The sequence below is a fragment of the Sceloporus occidentalis genome, unplaced genomic scaffold, assembly GCF_023333645.1.
Source record: "Sceloporus occidentalis isolate IW3139 unplaced genomic scaffold, rSceOcc1.0.p SCAF_21, whole genome shotgun sequence".
Classification (NCBI taxonomy): Eukaryota; Metazoa; Chordata; class Lepidosauria; order Squamata; family Phrynosomatidae; genus Sceloporus; species Sceloporus occidentalis.
In genome coordinates this window covers 3,401,354-3,423,127 of record NW_028317001.1, presented here as the reverse complement: position 1 = coordinate 3,423,127, position 21,774 = coordinate 3,401,354, and the positions used below count along the sequence as shown (strand labels likewise).

Here is a 21,774-nt window from a genome sequence, read left to right as displayed (position 1 = left end):
TTCAAGTCTGTCGCGGGGGAGCGAAAAATGTTCAGGGCAGAAAACCACGCCGCCTCTTATCTTCCGAGAGCCTCGGCCTTGTTAAGCAGGAGTAACAAAATCTCCCTGTTTTGGCACCAGATGTTTGCTTTGGCCGGGATGCCGGCCCCGGGGAGGCCAGCCAAGCTCCCTCCGACAGGGTGCTGAGTCCTTTAATAGGGCTCTAAGCCGCGACAAAGGCTTTGGTTCCAGATAATCCACATTCTCGGGGTCTGGCGGTTAATCTCCCCCTCCACCACTGGTGCAAGGTTGGGTTTCTTCTTGACCAAAACAGATGTTGCGGGAGTAACTGAGCTTGTAGGATTTAGGTGGACCTTTAAAATATATATATACATAAAGGTGAAATTGAAACAGAAATACCCATTAGAAGCTGCTTTTTGCCCTTTCGGCTGCAAATTCCATCTCTTTCCTTCCATCAGAAGGCGGTCCGGTTTCCTCCTTAGGTCCTTGCTCGCTCCGTATCCATTTGTATGGCAGCATTTGCACAATCTGCAATATTCCACTTCTTTCATTTGGCTTGTTCAGTTGTTTTCATTCATTTTTGTATAAGCCTGTTTGGGAAACTTGAGTAAAGACGCACCACCGCAAAGCTAAGTACAGGTATACTAGGACTTGGGAGACCAGGGTTTGAATCCGCACTCAGCCGCAGAAACCCATTGGGTGAGCCTCAGAGGATGGCTGGCAAACCCCCTCTGAAGAAAGGCCATAGAGTCATAGAGTCATGGAATCATAGAGTTGGAAGAGACTAGAAGGGCCATCCAGTCCAACCCCCTGCCATGCAGGAAATCACAATCAAAGCATCCCTGACAGATGGCCATCCAGCCTCTGCTTGAAGACCTCTAAGGAAAGAGACTCCACTACACTCCGAGGGAGTTTGTTCCACTGACAACAAAGAGGATTTACAGGCTTGGATTAGGAAAAAGAAACTGTAATAATCTGCAATAGCCATAGCATTGTGATTGTGTTACAGTCCCCACTAACCATTTGCCATGTGGCTTCTTATCTTTATAGATGGTTGTTTCCTTTGTGGAGTAATAAAACAACACAAAACGGAGATGAGTCACAGCAAGAGAAGCTCAAGGGGGCTTCAGGACAATGCTGTTTTCTGCCAGGCTCCATTCCTTACCCAATAAGGCAAAAGCCGTCCGTTTTATTGGGGCACAGGAGGAGCGCACAACCCCACATCTGGCACTCAGATACCGGACTAGTGAATTGTTTCTTTTTAAGGCCTCTATGACACTACACAACGACGGTACTTTCGTCCCATTGCGACTGCCACGGCTTTGTCTTACGGTAGCCTGGGAGGTGTAGATTTGGGAGGCGTTTTGAACTCTGCGAGGGAGTTCCTCAAACTACACATCCCAGGGTTCCATGGGTTGCAGCCCATGGAGGAGCAAAGTGCTGCAACTGTGCATTGTGAGAAAGAGCCTACAGAGAGAACTTGCTTCTTTTGCACTACTGTTGTGTGCCTTCATGTAGTCTCCAACTTAAACCCTATGGCAGTGATGGCGAACCTATGGCACGCGTGCCAGAGGTGGCACTCAGAGCCCTCTCTGTGGGCACATGTGCCGTTGCCCCAGCACAGAGTTTGCCAGAGTTTGTTACTAGAAAGCCAGAGGGACATGGCACTTTGCAATAAATAAGTGGGTTTTGGGTTGCAGTTTGGGCACTCGGCCTCAAAAAGGTTCACCATCACTGCCCTATGGTGAACCTATCATGGGGTTTTCTTGCTTTCCTCTGGGGCTGAGAGTGCAATTTGCCTAAGGTGGGTTTCCATGGCTGAGTGGGAATTCGAACCCTGGTTTCCAGAGTCCAACGCTCAAACCACTACATCGCAATGACTCTCGGTTGATAGCTTAATACTGTTATAGCCACAACGTTCCGCATGCTTTTCACTCTGTGCGTTTGTAATTTTGCATGCAGAGTGAGCAAAGAAACTGGGGTGCAGGCAGGGATTTGGGGTCCTACTCAGAAGGGGCAAATATACATATATAGCATAAGGTGGGGCAGAATAATAATGGGGAAAGGTTGGGCATTTTTCAAGGCTCAGGAGTACAAGTTATAAACCTCTCAGCTGTCCCGGATCTGGCCGTTCTGTAAAACGATCCTCCCTTTTCTCCGCTCCCCTTGCTTAGTGGCAGACTCCTCTGCGTTTGCTTTTAGGCTGTATTATTGAAGAGAAACCAAAGCCATCTGCCTCAACGTTGCTGCGTCAGCTGAGCTTGGGGGAGAAAAGGCAGGCCTTTGGCGATGGCATGCCAGCCTCTTCCCCCTCTGGCCGGGGCAGTGGCGCTTCCATGTATGGAGATGTAGCCATGGAAAGCAAGCCAAGGGATGAGCTGAGGAGGGGGAGAAAGACTTGCAGGAAACCCACATTCGGTCTCCAGCACTCAGCATTCAAAAGCAAACTCCCCTTTCGGAAGCGTAAAGTCGACGCCTCGAAACTAGGCCTTTTCACACGACCCAAAACGATACACGATCCCAGGAACCTTGCAATTCTCTGAGGTTGAGTCTCTCTTATCCGAAATGCTTGGGACTAGAAACGTTTCGGATTTTGGAAGACGGGACACGAGCCTAAACACAAAATGTGCACCTTAGACATGCAGCTTGAAGGTAGTTTTATACATGATACGCTGAATAACTCTGTGCACGAACCAAAGTCTGTGCGCATTAAAGCATCAGAAAGCAAAGGTGTCACTATCTCAGCTGCCCATGTGGACCATGTTAGGATTCCGGATCAGGGAGACTCAACCTGTAGTGAGAAGGAGATTGTTGTGAACGTAGATGGGAGGCAAGATGATGATGACAATGCAATGATGATGATGATGAAGAAGAGGAGGAGGAAGCCAGACATGAGTTTAACGTCTCTGTGAAAATTAGGGCTATGTGTCTTTCTCCAAACCATTTTTTATCGCACCTAGGAATAAATTGCACCTAGGAATAAATCAGCAGCAGCGCCTGCGTCAAACCAATCTGCAAAATCCGACGTTACATTTCTCCTTAGAAAGGCCAAGCAAGAGGCAGCCAGTCGGTTATGTTGCGGCTGGGCCAGGCGCACCAGATATCCCCATTACGGCCCTAAATGCAACCATGTGCTTTCTTAATCATCCCTGCTCCGCTGCCTTTAATGAACATAATATCTTGATATCTATTATTCCACCACGTCATCCCTGGCTCTCCCTTCATCCCTCTGCACCATCCTTGGGTTACTTTCAATACGTTCACCCCACTTCCCAATACCTCTTTTCTATGCGTGGCTGGTAAGCAGCATCAACAGGGAGGATTCATTCATTTTTCCTCTTCCCTCCTCACCCCCCTTTCCTTTCATGCTATGCCTCCTTTAGAAGACGAGGCTGAAAAACAGCCACTGTCTTGTCTCCTTCTTAAAAATGGACGGATGCGTACCTTGCTCCGAGAGCCTCCGAAACCGAAGGACGGACTACATAAATCCTTCAGACGAAGAAATAAACGAAAACAAATTAACATCCCGACCAAACAGCAGCGGATAGATTTATATGTCTTCTGCAAATCTTTCTAATCTCCTTTTAAAAAGCCACCCGAGATACGGGACCCCATTACATCGCGCTGTAACCGGTTCCAGATGTGAATTACAGGGCCCTTTCCCCCCCACCCTCCAATTTAACAAAGAAACGTTTGCTTTTGCTAGTTGCAAGCTTTCTGATAGGTTTGGCTGGATGAGCCAAAGTCCTAGTTGTGTGTGTGTGTGTGTGTGTTTGAGACACAGACAGATCCACTGCCTCAGAATCATCCTCCTGGGACTATTATGGAAAGCTCAATTCATCCGCATTAGGAATTGATAGTTCGATGGACAAATGCTGGGATTTGTAGTCTGTTGAGTCGCTGGAGCAAGCCGACGGAAGACACAGCCCTGAAGGGTGCGCCTATACCAGTGGTGGCGAACCTATGGCACGCATGCCAGAGGTGGCACTCACAGGCATGCATGCTGTCGCCCCAGCACAGAGTTCAATACTAGAAAGCCAGAGGGATGTGGCACTTCGCAATAAATAAGTGGGGTTTGGGTTGCAGTTTGGCCACTCCGTCTGCAAAAGGTTCACCATCACTGACCTATACCATAGAAATAATACCTCTGGCACGTCACACACTCTCAGCCTCGGGATGGCAACAACTAGCCCCGTCCGAACAAACCGTGCCGAGAAAGCCTCCCGCGATTCGTCTCGGAGTCAAGCTGGAATTGACTTGAAGGCACACAACAACAACAACATCGCTGTATGGCAGGAAAGGCTCTAAGAGTGTCATAGTACCAACAAAAAGAAAGATGCATTAGTAGACCATAACCTCAGGCTTATATTCCGGAGAGAGAAAAAAGGCATGAGACAAGAGGAAAAAGGAATGGGGAACGAAAATGAACCGACTTAGGCTTAACATAATGAAGTTCCGGTAAGGACCGAATTGAATGAAGTCGAAAGGATGAGGATTTTGTTTCAGGGTATCACTATATCGTTTTAGTACTTTAGCATATTATAGTGTTGCGTTTTCTTGCTTTGCCCCCGATTGTATGAGGATTTTGTTTCAGGATATTACTATATTATTCTAGCCTATTACAGTGTGGGGTTTTATTGCTTTGTCCCTGACTTGATACATTTGGTGTTCTGCGCTTTGGTGGAAAGGGCTCCATAAATAAAGGTGGTGGTGGTTGTGGTTGTTGTTGTGGCCAACAACAGCTATGGATGCCGGCCATGAAAGCCTTCAACTTCCCATCTGAATGATGCTGGTCTTCATATTCCCACTACCTAGAATAGAAACTGAGGGTGAACATGGTTTACTAGGGAACTGGAAGACCAGGGTTCAAATCTCTGCACAGCCACAGAAACCTATTAGTTAACCATGGGCAAGTCATCCTCTTTCAGCCTTAGAGGAAGGCCATGGCAAACCGCCGCTGAAGAAACCCTGGAAAGAAGACCCTAAAATACATTTTGGAGAGTCAGGGCGGTCTGAGTGTTGGGCTAGATTCCAGGAGACCAGAGTTCGAATCCCAGCTAAGCCACAGAAGCCTACCAGTTAACCATGGGCAAGTCGCTCTCTCTCGGCCTTAACCCCTCCGAACAAAGCTTACCAAGCGCACCTGGAGTTTTATCACAACAATGCCCCCCCCCTGGACTCCATTTTTATTAAACCTCCGCCAAATAAACCCGGCGTTCGAGGAACCATCTGGCATTCATTGGCTCAAGTCGCCAGCCGCCTCGGATTGGGCAGCGCAAAGGGAAGAGTTTTTTGACCCAAGCAAGTCTCAATGCAATCTCTTTTCAGTTTAGGGGCAGATTCAAACCATACCCCGGTTTCCCTACACAGAGACTTTGTTTAAACACACACACAGAGACAAATGTGAAACACACAGCAATGTGAAATCCTATGCGCTAGGCAGCATCTCGACGGCAAGGACTCAAAATATAGCCGGGGGAAAGACTTTGGGAATCTTAAACCTTATAAAGAAAAAATACCTTCATCGCAACCCACTAATTTCCCTTGAAAAAGCCAGGCAAGAAGAAGTATGTTGTCGGCTTGAAAAGCGGGTTATGCGCAAACTCAGGTCATAAATCCCTGGTAAGAAGACAAGCAAATCACGGTTCAAAAATGCCACAGATGCCACAAGCCTCTCCAAATGACACTGGATTGCAAAGGAAACTTTCAGTGTTTCCACCGCTGCTTTTAAAGAAAGAGCAAAATGGGACGTGTGCTGCTTTCGCACACGTCGCGAAGGGACTTCCAAGTCGCGAATCAGGAAGCCGAGGCCGTGTGGTATAGTGGTTAGAGCAAGGGGTGTGCGTTTGTGTGTCCGCCAACTGACTTTGAACAGAGTGCTTCACAGGACCGTTGTAAGGATGAAGGTGACATCCAGAGACGGAGCGCTCTTGAGGCACCAGTCCTTCTGCCCTGAGGAAACAATGCGGTTTGACACTGCTTTAACTGCCATGGCTCCATCCTACAGATCCCTGGGATCTGGAGTTTGCTGTGGCACCAGAGTACTCTGTCGGAGAAGGTGAAAAAGCAGCTTAAATGCAGTTTTGTAGGAAACAAAACACGGAAGCGGTAAGAAAAAGGATTTGGCTCTTAAGCAGCTTCTTCAGGATACATGGAGAGGGAAGCTTCCGACACTCATGTTTGGATTTTCGCCACCAGGCCACCCTGAACACATTAGGCTTGGAAGCATTTTACCTTTTGTGGGCACAACTGCAGGCCCTTTCCTAAATGTCGGTCCTTATGTGTGCCAAAAAAGTACCCAAAGGCTGGAGAGTGGCGTTCGTTCGGGACAGAAAACACACACAGAGGGAGTTTTCTTGCACATACACAAACACACACAAATATTAAGAAAACCGTATTCTCTGTGCAGGAAAAGCGTGCGCATTTTCTCCGCAAATGAAGTCCAGAAGGGCGCAGAATCACAGCTGGTCTCTGTTGCTGCTGCTGTTGTCGTTTCAAAATCTGAGATGCAAAAAAATTAAGAGGGTATTCTTTCCATCTATGCAATGGAAAGGGCTTTGAAGACGGCAGGGAGGAGACCAGACGTGGGCACAGATCTCCTTACAAGGCCGGCCATCGCCACAAGAAAGCTGCCGGGAGCGTTTTTTACGGAACAACCTCCCATGCGCAACAGGAGAAGACGCATCTGGGCTGACCACCGACCCGCCAGATTTCAGCCAGATGTGAATGCACAAAAATAACTCACCCTCCAAGTTGAGGAATGTTACCTTCGCCAGCCTTCCTTCCTTGCCCACCCCCAACGTTTAAGACACTGGCACGATTCATTCAAGGAGGGAGCAGAAAAGCAAGCGTTCGCATTCACAAAGTTGTTTGGTCCTTTTCAAGCGGCCCTTTCTAAGCTTCTCACATTCGAGCACCTTTCTAACCCGCCTTTCCTTGCGTGGATCTCTTCCTGAAGTTAGAATCGTCCAAGGCAAGGGATCCTCAGAGGTGGCTTTGCCGGTTTCCTTCCTCTGCGAAATGTAGCCTGCAGAACCAGGTGTTTTGAGGGTGGTCTCCCATCCGAGTACTAACCAGAGACGCCCTGCTTAGCGTCCAAGAGAACAACAACCCTGCGATGTAGACCAGGAGGGGAGGAAGAGTCGTTGGCCAACCCAGTTTCATGACTCACTCGGAGACTTGAACGTAGATCGACCAATTTCTCATCCGACTCTCCAAGTACAATAATAACCAAGCCAGCCTGATGTAGTGGTTTGAGCGTTGGGCTATGACTTGGAGATCAGGGTTCAAATCCTTGCTCGGCCCTGGGAACCCACTGAGTGACCTGGGACAAGTCACAGACTCTCAGCCACAGAAAACCCATGGAGGGTCGCCACAGGGTTGCCGTACATCAGAAACACCTTGGAGGTCAAACGACAGGATCTTTGGATAAGAAGGGCGCAAACACTTGCGCATATACAGGACGCAGGAAAGGGGACGCCAATACCTGGCTTGCCAAAAGTAAGGGAGACTGTACTCCTTCCTGGAGGGCAAACCTCAGATTTCGTCCACACACAAAAAAGGGACATGAATATCTAATGTAAGTTAAAGACGGTTCCATGCTGAGCTGCGCAAGAATGTTAATCCTCCGCCTCGTGTTAGGGCAAACCTGCTGGAATGTCTTTGCCTCGCGGTGAGGAGAGACGCTTGGGGTTTCTTTGGATCAAAGTGGGGGGGAACGAATACCAGGAATGTAGTTATTGGGGGGTCAAAATGAAGGCATTGCCCCCCGACTGGAATCCTGTCCCCTCCCAATGAAAATGCCCCTTCAGTCCAAAAACGTCAGCATTGACAAAAGTGAGGGACTGGCAGTTATCCACACCGACATCTTTTCTATTTGCAGAGCTTGCGTTCCCCGAGTCTACTATTGCTAAACCCCTGCCTACCTCACAGGGTTGGCGTGAAGTGGGACGGATGTATGCCGCGCACCTGAGATTACGTGGGATACGCCGCTTAATAATAATCCAGGTTGAAACCCCCCCTGATCCAAAATGCTTGGGGGTCAGATTTTGAATATGCAAGAAAGCGCTACCTGGGAGATGAGCGCCAACTCTAAATCTGAAATTCAGGTATGCTTTATACACGCTTTATGCAGATTGCCAGCAGGTAATTTCGTACCGTGCTTTTAATCCCAGAGCAAAGTTTGCAGAAAGCAAAGGTGTCACTGTCTCACAATAAGGGAGGCCTATACCCCTGCAATCTTTTGAATCGCCTTTCCTAAGCGGAGCCACATCTGTGCAACATCTGGATGAGTGCAAAACCCCAACCTATGGGTCTGGATCCTCAAGCAACAGGCAACTTTTCTAGGTCCAACAACACAGAATCTATGCCGCCTTTTCGATGCTTTGATTTAGATAGGGCTTGGATAGGGTTACCTTCCGATACAGACGCACAAAGAGGCGACTTGGGGCAAGCACCTTGGTAGGAGAGAGGGAAAGGATGCTGCCGTCGCCTAGCAACTAGCGGAGGGCAATTGTCGCCTAGCAACCATCTACCAGGAAGGGACCCATGCTGGACCAGATGGATCCCCTTTAACCTCTTTGGGAAGGTCAGCATCTCTCTCTCTCTCTCTTTTAATCACACCTGCGCAACTTATGCATGTACTGTTCAAATGTCTCTCCAATCTTTCCCTTTCAAGGTGGCAGACAGGATTGTCCTGCCCAGCTCATGCGCACAACAACCCTGCGAGGGAGGTCACCCCATCTTTTCACTGACTTAGACGTGGACCAACCAATATCCTAGCCACAAGTCTTTCCAAACTTACTTGCCTTGGTAAAAGTGGCTGTGGTCCAAAACCATGCTGCAGAAATGATCCAATTTGAGACCACTATAACTGCCCTAGGGAACCCTGGGAATTGTAGTTTATTATGGCACCAGAGCACACTGGCAGAGAAGGCTACATGTCTCACAAAACTACAATTCATCTCTCCTTTCCGAAGCAACGCAGACAGAAACACCTCCTTGCGTACACAAAGCGAGGAAAGTCCCCCAAGACCTACCTCTCAAAGGCAGCTCTTGGAAATGTGAAGGAGAAACCACAACTATTTCCCCAGCCTCTCATGCGCTCCTTCCATTCTTGCAATTCTGCACATGCCTGCTTCAAGGGTCTTTGCCGGTTCGTGTTTTCAGCTATTTCAGACCCGTTTCTTTCTTTGAGAGAGGTCACAAAAACTGCCCCACGGTGTTGGTGGCATCCCTTGGCGCCTGCCTTCCCGCAAGCCGCTTCTGCGACCAACTTTCCCGACCGTCCTTGTTTCGGTTTCACCCAGCCTTGAAAAAGACATATGTACCATCAAAGCAGAACAGGCATTTCCAGTTCAAACCCTGATACTTTAAGCCACACATTCCAAAAAGGGGATGGAGATCCCGAGGCCAGCATGAGGTTTATCTCCTTGCGGAGGGTTCAGCCGGCCTGGAAAAGCCACTCCGTCTTCCACTCTTGTCCCAACGCTCAAGTGCAAGCGCGTGCCGGAAAAGAAGAAGGAGAAGAGAGCATAAAAATGGTAAGGCTCAGCAGGGTGCCATGTTCAGGCACTCGATGGCTTTCAGAAGAGATTATCATCCCATTTCATCTAAAAAGCACCGTCCTTTGCCGCTTCCGCCAATCTCAGAACGGACCCAGAGCCGCACGCTCCAGTCCGATCTTGGAAATCCATGTTGTCTTTCAAAGCCATTCTGCTCACAGGAGGGTCTCAGGTGCCACTATGGAAAGGGAGGCACCACCGCATGCAATACCTAAAGTTACCTGGAGCTCTTTCTCAGCATTGACTTTGGGAAAAGAGAAAGGATTCTTGGGACAGTTTCCCAAATCGGTGCTGCCAAAGTGACTCTGACTTATGGTGACCCTATGAATGAGAGACCTCCAAGTCATCTTTCCATCAAGAGTCACCAAGCCACCCTTCCATCCATCTTCCATCCATCTTTGGATGAGTCGAAGGTCAAACTTAGAGGCACGTACCCAAAGATCTAAAGGATAAAGCAAAGGGAAACAGTGCCAAATAGTCAAAGGCTTTCATGGCTGGCATCCATAGTTTTTTGTGGGGCTCTGTGGCCATGTTCTAGAAGAGTTTCTCCCTGACGTTTCGCCAGCATCTGTGTCTTTGGCATCTTCAGAGAACGTTTGCCTGGAAAGGACTTGGGTGTGTGTGTGTGTGTGTGTGTGTGTGTATTGCCAAATACCAAACAGCTTACAAAATCCCAGCGGATATAGTGCTCCCACTAAATACTGGATGGATGAAAGAGGAGAGGAGGGTCAGTGCTTTCCAGGACAGATTTCACTCTTCAAAGGATGGTGAAAGTACCATACTTTAACTCATATATATATATATATATATATAATATTATATATATATATATATATATATATATGCATGTAATAAAGTACAGTGCTTGTATTGATCCCTGGATAAGTTGGCCCAGTTTTTTGGGGTCCATTTTTGGACCAAGATTTCTAGACATGAGCAAGCAATAATAATGGCACCATGCATTTCTCAGGCATGCTGCCTATTTCTGAACCGACGCACCGCCTCCAAAAACATCACACCGCCAAGATATTCGATGGAAATGACATCCCTGGAAGACACGACGTGAAAGCCCGGATTGTCAGGGAAAGGTCTTTCAAGAAAGAAAAGGTCACGGACGGAAGATATCTGAAGGGAGAGAAAGGTGACAGGTTGCATGGGGCTTTTAAGTATACATGTATATGGTACGGATTTCATTCATGCCTCACAAAAGCCCCTTTTTGTCGCATCCAGGCCTGGCCGGATTGTGGAGAGAAACGCACAAAGGCAACCTGTGTTAAAAGGAGAACCGGCAGCAGAAGGTTATCCCACAATACGGCAATAAAGACGCTAATAAATCCATTACACCAATAATGAATAAATAAGACGACGTTTTGGCAATGGAGAACCACAGCGGAAGGTTATCCCTTGTATACACCTTCCAACAAGGCAAAGAGTAAGACCCTAATAAACCCATTAAGCAAATAATCAATGAATCAGATAAAGGAAGGGATAATGGAGCAAGGAAAGGCAAAATATTGGGGGAGAAGGAGGAAGAGACATCCGCCTGCCATCTTGTCTTGAAATCGGATTTCAACCCAGCCGCTCTCATCTCTCTTTTTTATTACTACTGTTATTAAAAGTAGACTCCAAAGAGGAGTTTAATCTGGATTAATCTGTCTGGGGAACGAAGGGAGATTTTCGTAGGCCTCGTGCCGACTTTAAAAAGCCACATTATTCGGAGAGCCACACCCCGATGGAAAAGGAAAGGAGGAGACCCTCATTTTGAAGCGTCCTCTTTGTGGTTTGGCTGGGTTTGGGATTTTGGGGTGGATCGTCCTAGATTAGGCTACTTCCTAAATCGCCATTTGCATCCAGAAGACCTATTACCTTCAAAGCAAAAATCTCAGCACGGTACACACCTTTTACACAAACTGCAGCCTTATCTATTGTGGTTTCAAGATGCTGCAAAGCCATTGTGGATCCTTTCAGAAAGCAGGATATAAGTATTGCAGATAAAACGACAAGAGGCGTCAGTTGCCGAAAAACAAGCAGGATATACATCTATTAAAGCCAAAATGTAACCTTCCCGGTTTCGAGATGCCAGGCTTGACAACACAAAAGTGGCAATGCAAGTCTATGGGGTGTGTTGTGTTTTTAAATTAAGGTTTTGCTGGCAAGGTTTGTTCAGAGGAGGTTTGCCATTGCCTTCTAATACAAATGTCGGCTTCCCACAAGCTTTGGAGCACCATAAAGCCTGGATGTGAGGGGTTTAAAATGGGTCGGCCCCATTGATTCCACTGAAACCTAACTACAGGCACCAAAAAGCAAAGGCTCCGCTTGGGTCTTCGCTCCCCTTTTTCCAAATGGATGCTTTTGAGTCACGGATCTGAACCTGTTTCAAGGGGGAAAGAACCGGCAAAACCGCCTCTGAGCATCCCTTTAAAAAGCCCACTCAGGTCCAAAATGCACAGCAGGAATAACCCGGTTTGAGACCGCTTTAACTCAACGCTAGGGAATCCTGGGAAGTGTAGTTCTGTGAGGCGTTGAGCCTTCTCTGTGAAAAAGAGAGCTCTGGTGCCATAATAAACTGCAATTCCCAGTATTGCCTAGCAGTTAAAGCGGTCTCAAACTGGATTATAGTGTGTGTGTTTCGGGCCTAAACCCATCGCTTTGCCTGATGGAGAAGCCAGAGGCGCTTCAAGCTTGAAAGATGTACATGTTGCAACATGTTGTTATGTGCGTTTTGGTCGTCCCAGTTTAAGGTCCCAACAAAACAGGCCTCTGGAAGGTCCACAAAAGTCACAGACTCATAATAATAACGTCTCATCTCTGGGAGGAATGGGATATAAATAATAATAATTATTATTATTATTAATATTATTATTATTATTATTATTATTTGTGTCCCAGACTAATAATAATAATAATAATGATGATGATGATGATGTCTCATTTCTGGGAAGAATGGGATATAAATAATAATAATAATAATGTCTCAGTTTTGGGGAAAGAGTGGGATACTTATTATTATTATTATTATTATTATTTATATCCCATTCTTCCCAGAAATGAGACATTATTATTATTATTATCATTATTATTATTTAATAATAATAATAATAATAAATATACTAACCCTAGCGATGCCTTGAATGGCAGCCAGGAGGGTCTACTTTGCTACCTAAGACAGAGAGAGCCGTCCCCTGCAGGGCACGGGCTTTTCGTTGTCCCTGACACGTGTCGCCCTCCCCGTTCCGACGTTACCTTCCTCCTCTTGTCCTGGAAGGGCAGGGCCAGCCAAGGCATGGCTCTGACGGCCTCCGTCCATCGCTGCTGGTCCTGTTCGGCCGAGACGAAGACGATCTCCAGCCGTTGCTGCTGCTGCTGCTGCTGCTGCTGGAAGCGGGAATAGAAGGCGGCCAGGCTGGCCGAGAAAGGGCTGGCGGAGGAGGAGGCGGAGGCGGCGGCGGCGGCCGAGGTGGCAGTGGCGGAGGCTGCTCCGAAGTAGAGTCCGACCAAGGCGACCCCTCTGGCGGCCAGGGAGGCGGTGGGCACCGGGGAGCCGTCGGGCGCCGACAGCGCCTCGCCCAGCAGCTCCGACAGCGAAGACATGCCCGACGACGACGACGGCGACGACGGAGCGCTGCAGACACACATCCGCCCCGCTCGCCGGCAGCGGGCGCTCTGAGCCGCTCCGACAGGAACCAGCCGCCGCGTGGGACAAGCCACGCCCACCCACAAGCCACGCCCCCCGTCGAGACCCGACTCTGCTTTCCTCAGAGCGAAACTCACGCCCGCTCCGCTCGCCGTCACGCTCTAACCAAGCCCCGCCCACGCCCCGCCTCTCACTGCACCGACAGCCCCGCCCACGCCCCGCCTTTCTCCCTCCAACCCCGCCCACTGCTAAAAGGGGATTGCTGTTCCGCTCCGCCCACAGCCCTCGAGCCACGCCTACCCCTTTCATTTTTCCTCCAACTCCGCCCATCGCCGTGGAATCAGGTCTGCAGTCAAGCCCCACCCTCTTCCCTCCTCTCTTCTTCTGGAACCCCGCCCACCGTCGTGGCGTCACGTCTCTTAACTCCCCCCTTGCGTTGAACTCACCACGCTCCTCCTTTTTACTCTAACCCCGCCCCTCTCAGTAGGATCAGGTTTGCCACGCCTCCCCCTAGGCCCCGCCCTTCTCCTCCAAACCCGCCCACCGCGGTCTGCTCGCGAGGGGATTGGTTAACTTCGCCCCGCCCTCCTTTCCAGGCCCCGCCCCTTGCCATAATACACTTCTGCTCTCAGGAGGGAGGGGCTTGGCTGATAGGCCACCCCCATAACCTTCTAGCCCCGCCCACCTTTTCGAACTGTCTCGTTCCAGTTTGACTCCTCTTGATCTGTCATGGCTCCATGGTACTATGGAATCCTGGGATATGTAGTTTTTTTTTGCTCCCATCTTAATCGTGACAACCAAAAGGCACAATATATGTTTAATTATATGGCAAACCTCCTCTGAACACTTCTTGCCAGGGAAACCCCAGGAGAGGTTCGCCTTAGGGCTGCCATAAGTCAGAAACAACTCGAAGGCACACAACAACAACAACAACAACAACAACAACAGCTGGGTTTTGATGGAGGCCTGGGTCTTGTAGCCCCAAATTCAAAACGAGGAGCCATAGCAAAGATGCCTAACTTCATTTGAAGGCTATAAAATCATCCTATTTCAGGGAAAGGGGTTTCTTTGCAATGATGCCATAAGCATCCCAGATGTTTCGCACGCAGAACCGGCCTCTTGCAAAGCCAAAAAGTCTTTAGATCATGCTTATTAACAATAATAACCTATTTTCCCCTCCTCTTCTCTAGCAGGACTTCAAAGGGGGAAATTGCCTTCTGTGTTATAATCCCTTTGCCTCGCCTTCGGAGATTTCCCGCCTTCACATATATATTCCCATGCTAACAGTGCAAAAAAGATGAAACTCCTTTGGGGCAATAATAATAATAATCCTACTTTGCATCCCAAATTATTTGTGTTTGGTAAAAAAAGTCTTATGTATGCAACCGATGCCACTGTGCACCTTTTGCTACTCATTGAAAAAGAGGTGGAGTTGCCAGCATTTTTAATATATTGGGGTTGGTGCATGAATATAATAAGGATGACCCCAATATTTGCAAAAGGAACATATCAGTATTAAAAGGGAGGGAGGCCATTGGTGGAGCTTTGCCCCCATCTAGTGGCCAGAAGGAGTATTGCATGCAAAAGAAAAATCTCATTATTAAAAGGGAGGGAGGCAATTGGAGCTTTGCCACCATCTAGTGGCCAGAAGGAGTATTGCATGCAAATCAATACTATAATTCATTTTTTACTTTCCCTTTAAGTCCAAAACACACTGCAGAAAATAATCCAGTTTGAGACACCTTTAACTGCCCTGGCTCAATGCTAGGGAATCCTGGGAACTGTAGTTTTGCGAGGCATTGAGCCTTCTCTGTCAGAGAGCTCTGGTGCCACAACAAACTACAATTCCCAGGATTCCCTAGCACTGAGCCAGGGCAGTTAAAGTGGTCTCAAACTACAATATAATACAGTGTTACCTCGGGATACGAAATACCCAGGTTACGAAATTTTCGGGATACGAAAAAATCCCATAGGGAATTATTGTTCCGGGTTACGAATGTTTTTTCGGGTTACGAAAAAACTTTTGGTGCTTTTTTCGGCTTTTTCGCACGGAATCGCGGCTTTTCCCCATTAGCGCCTATGGCAATTCGGCTTACGAAGGCTTTTCGGGTTACGAAAGCGGCCGCGGAACGAATTACTTTCGTAACCCGAGGCACCACTGTATAATATAATATAATATAATATAATATAATATACTTAATAATATTATATTATATGCACTTTATATTCTATTATTATAATATTATATACATATATAATCTAATATGAATAATATTAAATTATATTATATACACTTTATACACTTTATATTATATTATTACATTATAATATTATATACACTTTATAATATAATATAACATGAGATCCAAAACACACTGCGTATATCATCTATGAATTATAAGCATATTATATTATTACATTATAATATTATATACACTTTATAATATAATATATGAGATCCAAAACACACTGAGTATATTATCTATGAATCATAAGCATATTACATTATTACATTATAATATTATATACACTTGATAATATACACTTTATAATATAATATAATATAATATAATATAATATAATATAATATAGTTATAATTAATAGATAATATATTCCGTGTGTTTTGGATCTCACTTCAGTTTTTCATCTGTCTGTCTTTGCTGTCAAATAGACTTTTACATCGAAGGTAGAATAGCGGTCTATAAATAAAACGTATTATTATTATTATTATTATGGTGGTGATTATTGTCATCGTCTTTATTTATTTGTGTTGTTATGTACCTTCAACATATAACAACTGATTTATGGCGACCCTATTATGGAGGTTTGCCATTGCCTTCCCTTGAAGCTGAGAGTCTGTGACTTGCCCAGAGTCACCCAGTGGGTTTCATGGCCAAACTGGCAATCGAACCCTGGTCTCCAGAGATCATAGAGACCATCAGACCCTGCCATCAACCAGTCAAACCAGTTGGAAAACCTTTTATTTGCAAAAACCTTCAACCCTCATAGTAAAATATAGAATTACAAAACAGTATAGCCAAAAAAAGAGGGGGGGGGGAATCGAGAGGAACCCGCAGACACCATTTTGAAAAACAGCAAAGGAACAAGCTCTGTGCTTTATACAAAGCTGGCTTTCGACGCACAGGGGATTCAGCCGGGCGTCAAAGCGCAGCAGCCTGGTTTTAAAAGTTATTGGCGACGGCGGATTTCCTTACAGATGAGGCGAAGGCAACCATGAACTTGGCACCGGTGAATTGCCGCTAAAGAAAAACCTGGGACCCAATTTCTTTCTCCATCAGTTTGGCACCTTGTGCACCTATCTTTTGTTCAACAGGAGACGGAGGAGGATGCCGAAGATTAAAACGGAGACCGCCAACGCCAAGGCGAGCCCCCGTCGCGCCACAAGCTCCTTCCCGGTCAAGGCGTCTGTCCGAGGAGAAATGACCACATCCGGAGGGTCTTCAGGTGGAAGGAGCTGATGTTCAGGACGAGCGCTGCTTTCTTGACCCAAACTGATGAACGCGACGCCATTGGAAACGCCGGTTTCCGTCGCAAGGTAGGCTGCGAGGTAGAAAACATAGCCATCATGGGGCCAAATCTGACCACGCTATGATCCCAAATCTCTATGGTAATTATTATTATTACCTAAAGGCACTGGTTTATCAGCCGCCACTTCGTCCGCACCGTCTTTTCTTCGCCCAGTTTGCAGCCCGGCTCGGATCTGAGCCTAAGGGAAAAGAGAGGAGGAAGGCAAGGAAAATGAATCTCAGAGCGGAAAAGAGCGCACATTTTCAGCGGTGCCCTTGCCAAAACAAATTCACTCATCCTTTCAACTACGAGTGCATCGACGTGGTGGAAATAATGCAATTTTAACCCCACTTTAACATGCCATGGCTCCATGCTACAGTAACCTAGGATTGTTAGTTTTGTGAGGCATCCACAATCTCGAGCAGAGAAGGCTAAAAGACCTTGTGAAACTGCGCACCCCAGCACTTAAAGTGGCGCATTATTTCAACAGTGCGGACGCATCTTCAGTCAAAGAAGGACTCTAGTCCTCCTGGTTCTCAACCTGAGAACGTTGTTATTTGCAAAGCAGGTGCTCTTTTCGGTGAGTTACTCAAATTAAGGTCCTACTCCTCGACTCGAAGGCGACATCCACACCACAGAAATAATCCAGACTGACACCAGTTTAACTGCCTGGAGTTTTGTGAGACGTTGCACCTTCTCTGTCAGAGATCTCTGGCGCCACCGCAAACCACATTTCCCAGGACTCCTGGCAGTCACATTGGCGTCAAACTGGACTATTTCTGCGGTGCCTGAGACCTGAGACCTGAGACCTTTGGGCACGCAACGCAGGTGCTTTTCTTCTAAGCGAGAGGAAGTTAAGTTTCAAGTCATCATGGTGCCGAAAACTGGGACCTGTTGCTCTATCGCTGGTCTATGGTTCCAGTTCCTTTTGGTGCTAGATTCAGTTAAAAGAAGAAAAGGCTCACCTCTTCCGCTGCTTTCTTCCAGTCTGTCCGCAGAACAACAACCAAGAAAGAGCCAGCTTGCAAGGAGATGCACACGATCAACCCGGTCCACAGGCCTGGCAGGGAAGCCAAAGCAATAAGAATAATGAAATTACATTATTTGGGATAGATGTCCACTCATTTAAGGAGGAAGGAAAGGGGAGGGAAAAGGAAATGTAGCGCACTGAAGTGCATCTACAGACGTAGATCAATATGCACAAAAGCTCATGCGGAAAATAAACACCAGTTAGTCTTGTTATGTGCCTTCAAGTCATTGCCAACTTATAGGAAACCCACTGCAGGGTTTTCATGGCAGGTGTCTCCAAAGTGGGTTTGCCATTGCCATCCTCTGAGGCAGAGAGCGCATGACTTGTCCCAGGTCACCCAATGCGTTTATATGGCTCAATGGTTTCGAACCTTAGTCTGTAGAATCGTAGTCAAGCTATGTCACAGTGGCTCTCATTAAGTGCTGCCATGTTATTATTATTATATTCCCCATGCACCTTCTTTTTATGCTGCTGGAGACAGAAGGCGCATCTTCACTGTAGAAACAATGCAGGTTTGACCCCACTTCAAGGACCCTTGCTCCCTCCGACAGGATTTTGGGGTCTGTAGGGTTTTATGGAGGCACCATAAAGAGGAGGCTAAAAGAACGGGCAAATCTCCACATCCCAGGATTCTCCGCGGCACTTGAAGCGGTGCCAAAGCGCATCGTTTCCACAGCGTAGACGCACCCTGACACAGCTTACGTCTTCGAAAATATTAATGTAATCACCTGCCTTTCTCCGCTCCAAATTCCAGCAGATTCGTACATATTATTTGGACTGTTGCCGTACTCACCCATCACGCCGAGGTGGTACGCAAACATGAGCGTGATCCCAATGGGCAAGCCGACCGCGTAGTAGCCAATGGCGTTGGAAATGGCACCGATCTTCTGCTTGCCGGCGCCTCTCAGCACCCCTCCGCAGGTGGCCTAAGATGGGGGAGAAATGGGGGGAAAGGAGGGTTTGCTATATATATATATATATACTCATGTATAAGTCTATAAATGTCAGTCTAAAAACTGACCCCAAAACCAACTTCTCCATGGGTCAATGTAAGTACTGTACTTTAACTCTTATTTAAACTGGAAAGTGGCGGAGTCTCCTTCTTTGGAGGGTTATTAAACAGAGGCTGGAATGGATGGTCATGAGTCAGGAGTGCTTTGTTTGGGAGTTCCTGCATGGCAGAATGAGGTTGGATTGGATGGCCTTTGAGGATGCCTTCCAGCTTTATGGCTCCTTGTTCCAGACTGCTGTGGGATTATGGAGGACACCAAGGTGTCCATCGACCCACATCCAGCTTTTGTGCCTTCTTGGGACTTACCGCAATGGCGTCAAACAGATGGAAAGGTGCAAAAATCATCATGACTTTGGAGACCAAGGCAACAATCTCTCTGTTGAGGAAGGAAACTAACAGTCAAATGGGAGCAGGGATGGTTGGGGAAACAATTTCATTAGCAATGAGCCAGCATAGCTAGGGGGGATTATGGGTGCTGTAGTTCCCACAAGATTGAGCCAACCTTTCCACACTTCCCTTTAGTCTTTTAAACTAAATTGATTGAGTCCACTAAGCCTTGGGGACCAATGAATTGAGCTCTATAGAAAGCAGAACCAAGTCCAAGAACCGCCGCTTCCGAAACGAAGCAGCTTTCTGAAAGGAAAGGCGAGATGAAGGCTACGCACCTGTCGCTGGTGAAAATGTAAGCCACCACGTTGCGCACAGCAGCCAGGAGGGCAGAAAAGACCACGGCGAAGACGCCTGGGGCAGAAAACAAACAGAGAAAACCACAGAAAGGTCAGAACCGTGAGGACTAGGACCTTAACTTTGCCATGGCTCCGGAGCAGAAAAGGTCCCAGAAGGCTGAAATGTAGGACATGGCCCTGGAAAGGAGGGCATCTGGTCACCCTGACCTTTCTATACCTCTGTCCAAGCATGATGGCTCAACATGATGAGTCCCCTATGTACAGTATATCTCAGCCGCCGCTTCTGTAACGCTACCCATTTAAGGCTCAACCAGCAAGACCATAAACAGATATACACACCGGTGCAGAGGAGCCCTGTGATGCATGACCTCTTGGCTTGCTCCGCGTCGCCCGCTCCCAAAGCGTTGCCAACACGGACGCTGCACGCGACGCTCATGCCTTGTGGCAGCTGCGGGGAAAGAGAGAGACATGATGGAAGTGACAAGGGAGGCAAAAAATACTCTAAAATCAAATGATCACTACCATAAGCTTCGAAAGAAGACCTTTTGGGACTACAGCTCCCAGAATCCCCCCCGCCCACCAGTTGCAGGATTCTAGGAGTGTCAGTCAAGAAGAGTAAAACCCAAAAGCCAGGCCTGTGTCGCAGGTACTTGCCAGATACGCAATGGTGGCTAGTTCATAGATGATCGACTGTGCGCCCAGTTCCACCACACTGATCATACCTGCGTGGGAAAACAAAATAGCATGACGTGGTTAGGATTGGAAAGCAGAATGCACATTGAACGCAAACATTTTAAAGAATACAACTTTAGGAGACTGATGTAGTGGTTTGAACGCTGGATGACGACTCTGGAGACCAGGGTTCAAATTCCCACTTAGCCATAGAAACCCACTGAGTGACTGGGTGACCTTGTGCAAATCGCACTCTCTCAGCCACACGGGATGGCAAGGGCAAACTATTATTATTATTATTATTATTATTATTATTATTATTATTATTATATCTTTGAAGGTGTCACCTGACAGGAAGCTCCCAACCTCAAAGGTCCACCATTCAATGCACATCATCAGCATGCTGGGGAGAGCCAGGCGCATGAAAGAGCCCCAGTCTTGCAAACAGTCCCATGTCCAGCCTGCAAGAAAGAATATTATTAATAATAATAATAATAATAATAAATATTTATGTACAGATTAAGGAGGGAAACAACCACAATTAACAGACAGACGTCCATTAAAGAAACATCGGTTAAAACGCACATGGATAAAAAGGACCAACAAGATGTCCATATATTAAAATAAGTTATATTTAAAATACAAAATGGTGGCTTTCTCCCCATCTTTCCCATCAGACCTGCTCACTGTTGAAAGTCTGGGGAGAGGCATCTACACTGCCAAAATAATGCAGTTCAACACCACTTTAACTGCCCCGGCTTCATCCATACGTTGGGATTTGTAGTTCGGAGAGGCACCTTTGGCAGAGACGGCTTAAAGACGTTGCCAAATCACCCAAATCCATGGATGCTCCATGGGTTTCAATACCATGGCAGAGTAAAATGGGGAGTCCTTTGAATAAAAAGGGCAAAATCAAGGTTTGCTTTTTGGAATATATATATACTGTATATATATTAATATTTTCAAGCCATGGATGGTTGAATCCATGGGTGAAGAAACCGTGGATATGGAAAGCCAATCGTACTAACATTCTTGTTAAAGCAGTCATGCCCAGTAAACGTTTCATGCACTGAGGCAGACCTGTACTTTGCAATGGGAAGGGTCACTACATCTCCCTCTCCTTGGAAGCTGTCTTCCCAAACCAGTTCCAAAAAAGAATTCCGGCTACCTCCCCAAGTCTCCTTGTGTATCTTCTTCCACCAGACGTAAAGGAAGAGGAGGAGGGCTTGCAAATTCTGGGAGAGTGTGTTGGCCCACGCCGAGCCCCTGGGAGAGGAAGAAAGAGTTCAAGTTAGGGGAGAACCCAAGGCCCGGGTATTTGGCTAAGCGGGCATAGAAACGCGCCAAAGGAAGACTTACACCACGCCAAGCTGGAAGGCGTAAAGGAAGACGGCATTCATGACCACGTTCAAGACGTTGGCCACCACGCCTGTGATCACCTGCGGCAGAAGGATCGCCTAGAATTTGGGTGAAGAAACGGGGAGACATCAGTCAACGGATTCATTCGTTTCCGTTGGCGGATGTGAATCTGTTCTGGGTTTTAATCCAAACTTCATAGGAGATACCCAATGTCTCCAAGTCAGGATTGGAACCCAGGCTCATCCATAGCAGTGCTGTCGGACTCTGGAAATTGTAGTTTCACTGTGGC

General features: G+C 47.2%; 2 protein-coding genes across 6 annotated transcripts in view; both read right to left on the bottom strand.

The window, feature by feature from the left end:
- LOC149301440 (nucleoredoxin-like) overlaps nt 1–13,191 on the bottom strand; it is a 38,695-nt gene extending 25,504 nt beyond the window's left edge. The window contains exon 1 of the mRNA XM_089484182.1: nt 12,807–13,191. Coding sequence (XP_089340308.1) covers nt 12,807–13,154 — 348 coding nt within the window. The 5' untranslated portion in view covers nt 13,155–13,191. The remainder of the gene's footprint in view (nt 1–12,806) is intronic.
- A 2,960-nt stretch (nt 13,192–16,151) lies between these two features.
- The window catches only part of LOC149301439 (multidrug and toxin extrusion protein 2-like), a 23,922-nt gene continuing 18,299 nt past the window's right edge, over nt 16,152–21,774 (bottom strand). For 4 of the 5 annotated variants that reach the window (XM_089484386.1, XM_089484388.1, XM_089484389.1 and 1 more), the window contains 11 exons: nt 21,486–21,583; nt 21,295–21,392; nt 20,474–20,587; nt 20,109–20,176; nt 19,794–19,902; nt 19,434–19,509; nt 19,075–19,144; nt 18,550–18,682; nt 17,692–17,786; nt 16,844–16,925; nt 16,152–16,759 (listed from right to left, as the gene is read on the bottom strand). In XM_089484386.1, the coding sequence (XP_089340512.1) occupies nt 16,515–16,759; nt 16,844–16,925; nt 17,692–17,786; nt 18,550–18,682; nt 19,075–19,144; nt 19,434–19,509; nt 19,794–19,902; nt 20,109–20,176; nt 20,474–20,587; nt 21,295–21,392; nt 21,486–21,583 (1,188 nt within the window). In that variant the 3' untranslated portion in view covers nt 16,152–16,514. The remainder of the gene's footprint in view (nt 16,760–16,843; nt 16,926–17,691; nt 17,787–18,549; nt 18,683–19,074; nt 19,145–19,433; nt 19,510–19,793; nt 19,903–20,108; nt 20,177–20,473; nt 20,588–21,294; nt 21,393–21,485; nt 21,584–21,774) is intronic. The other variant, XM_089484387.1, reaches the window with a different exon arrangement.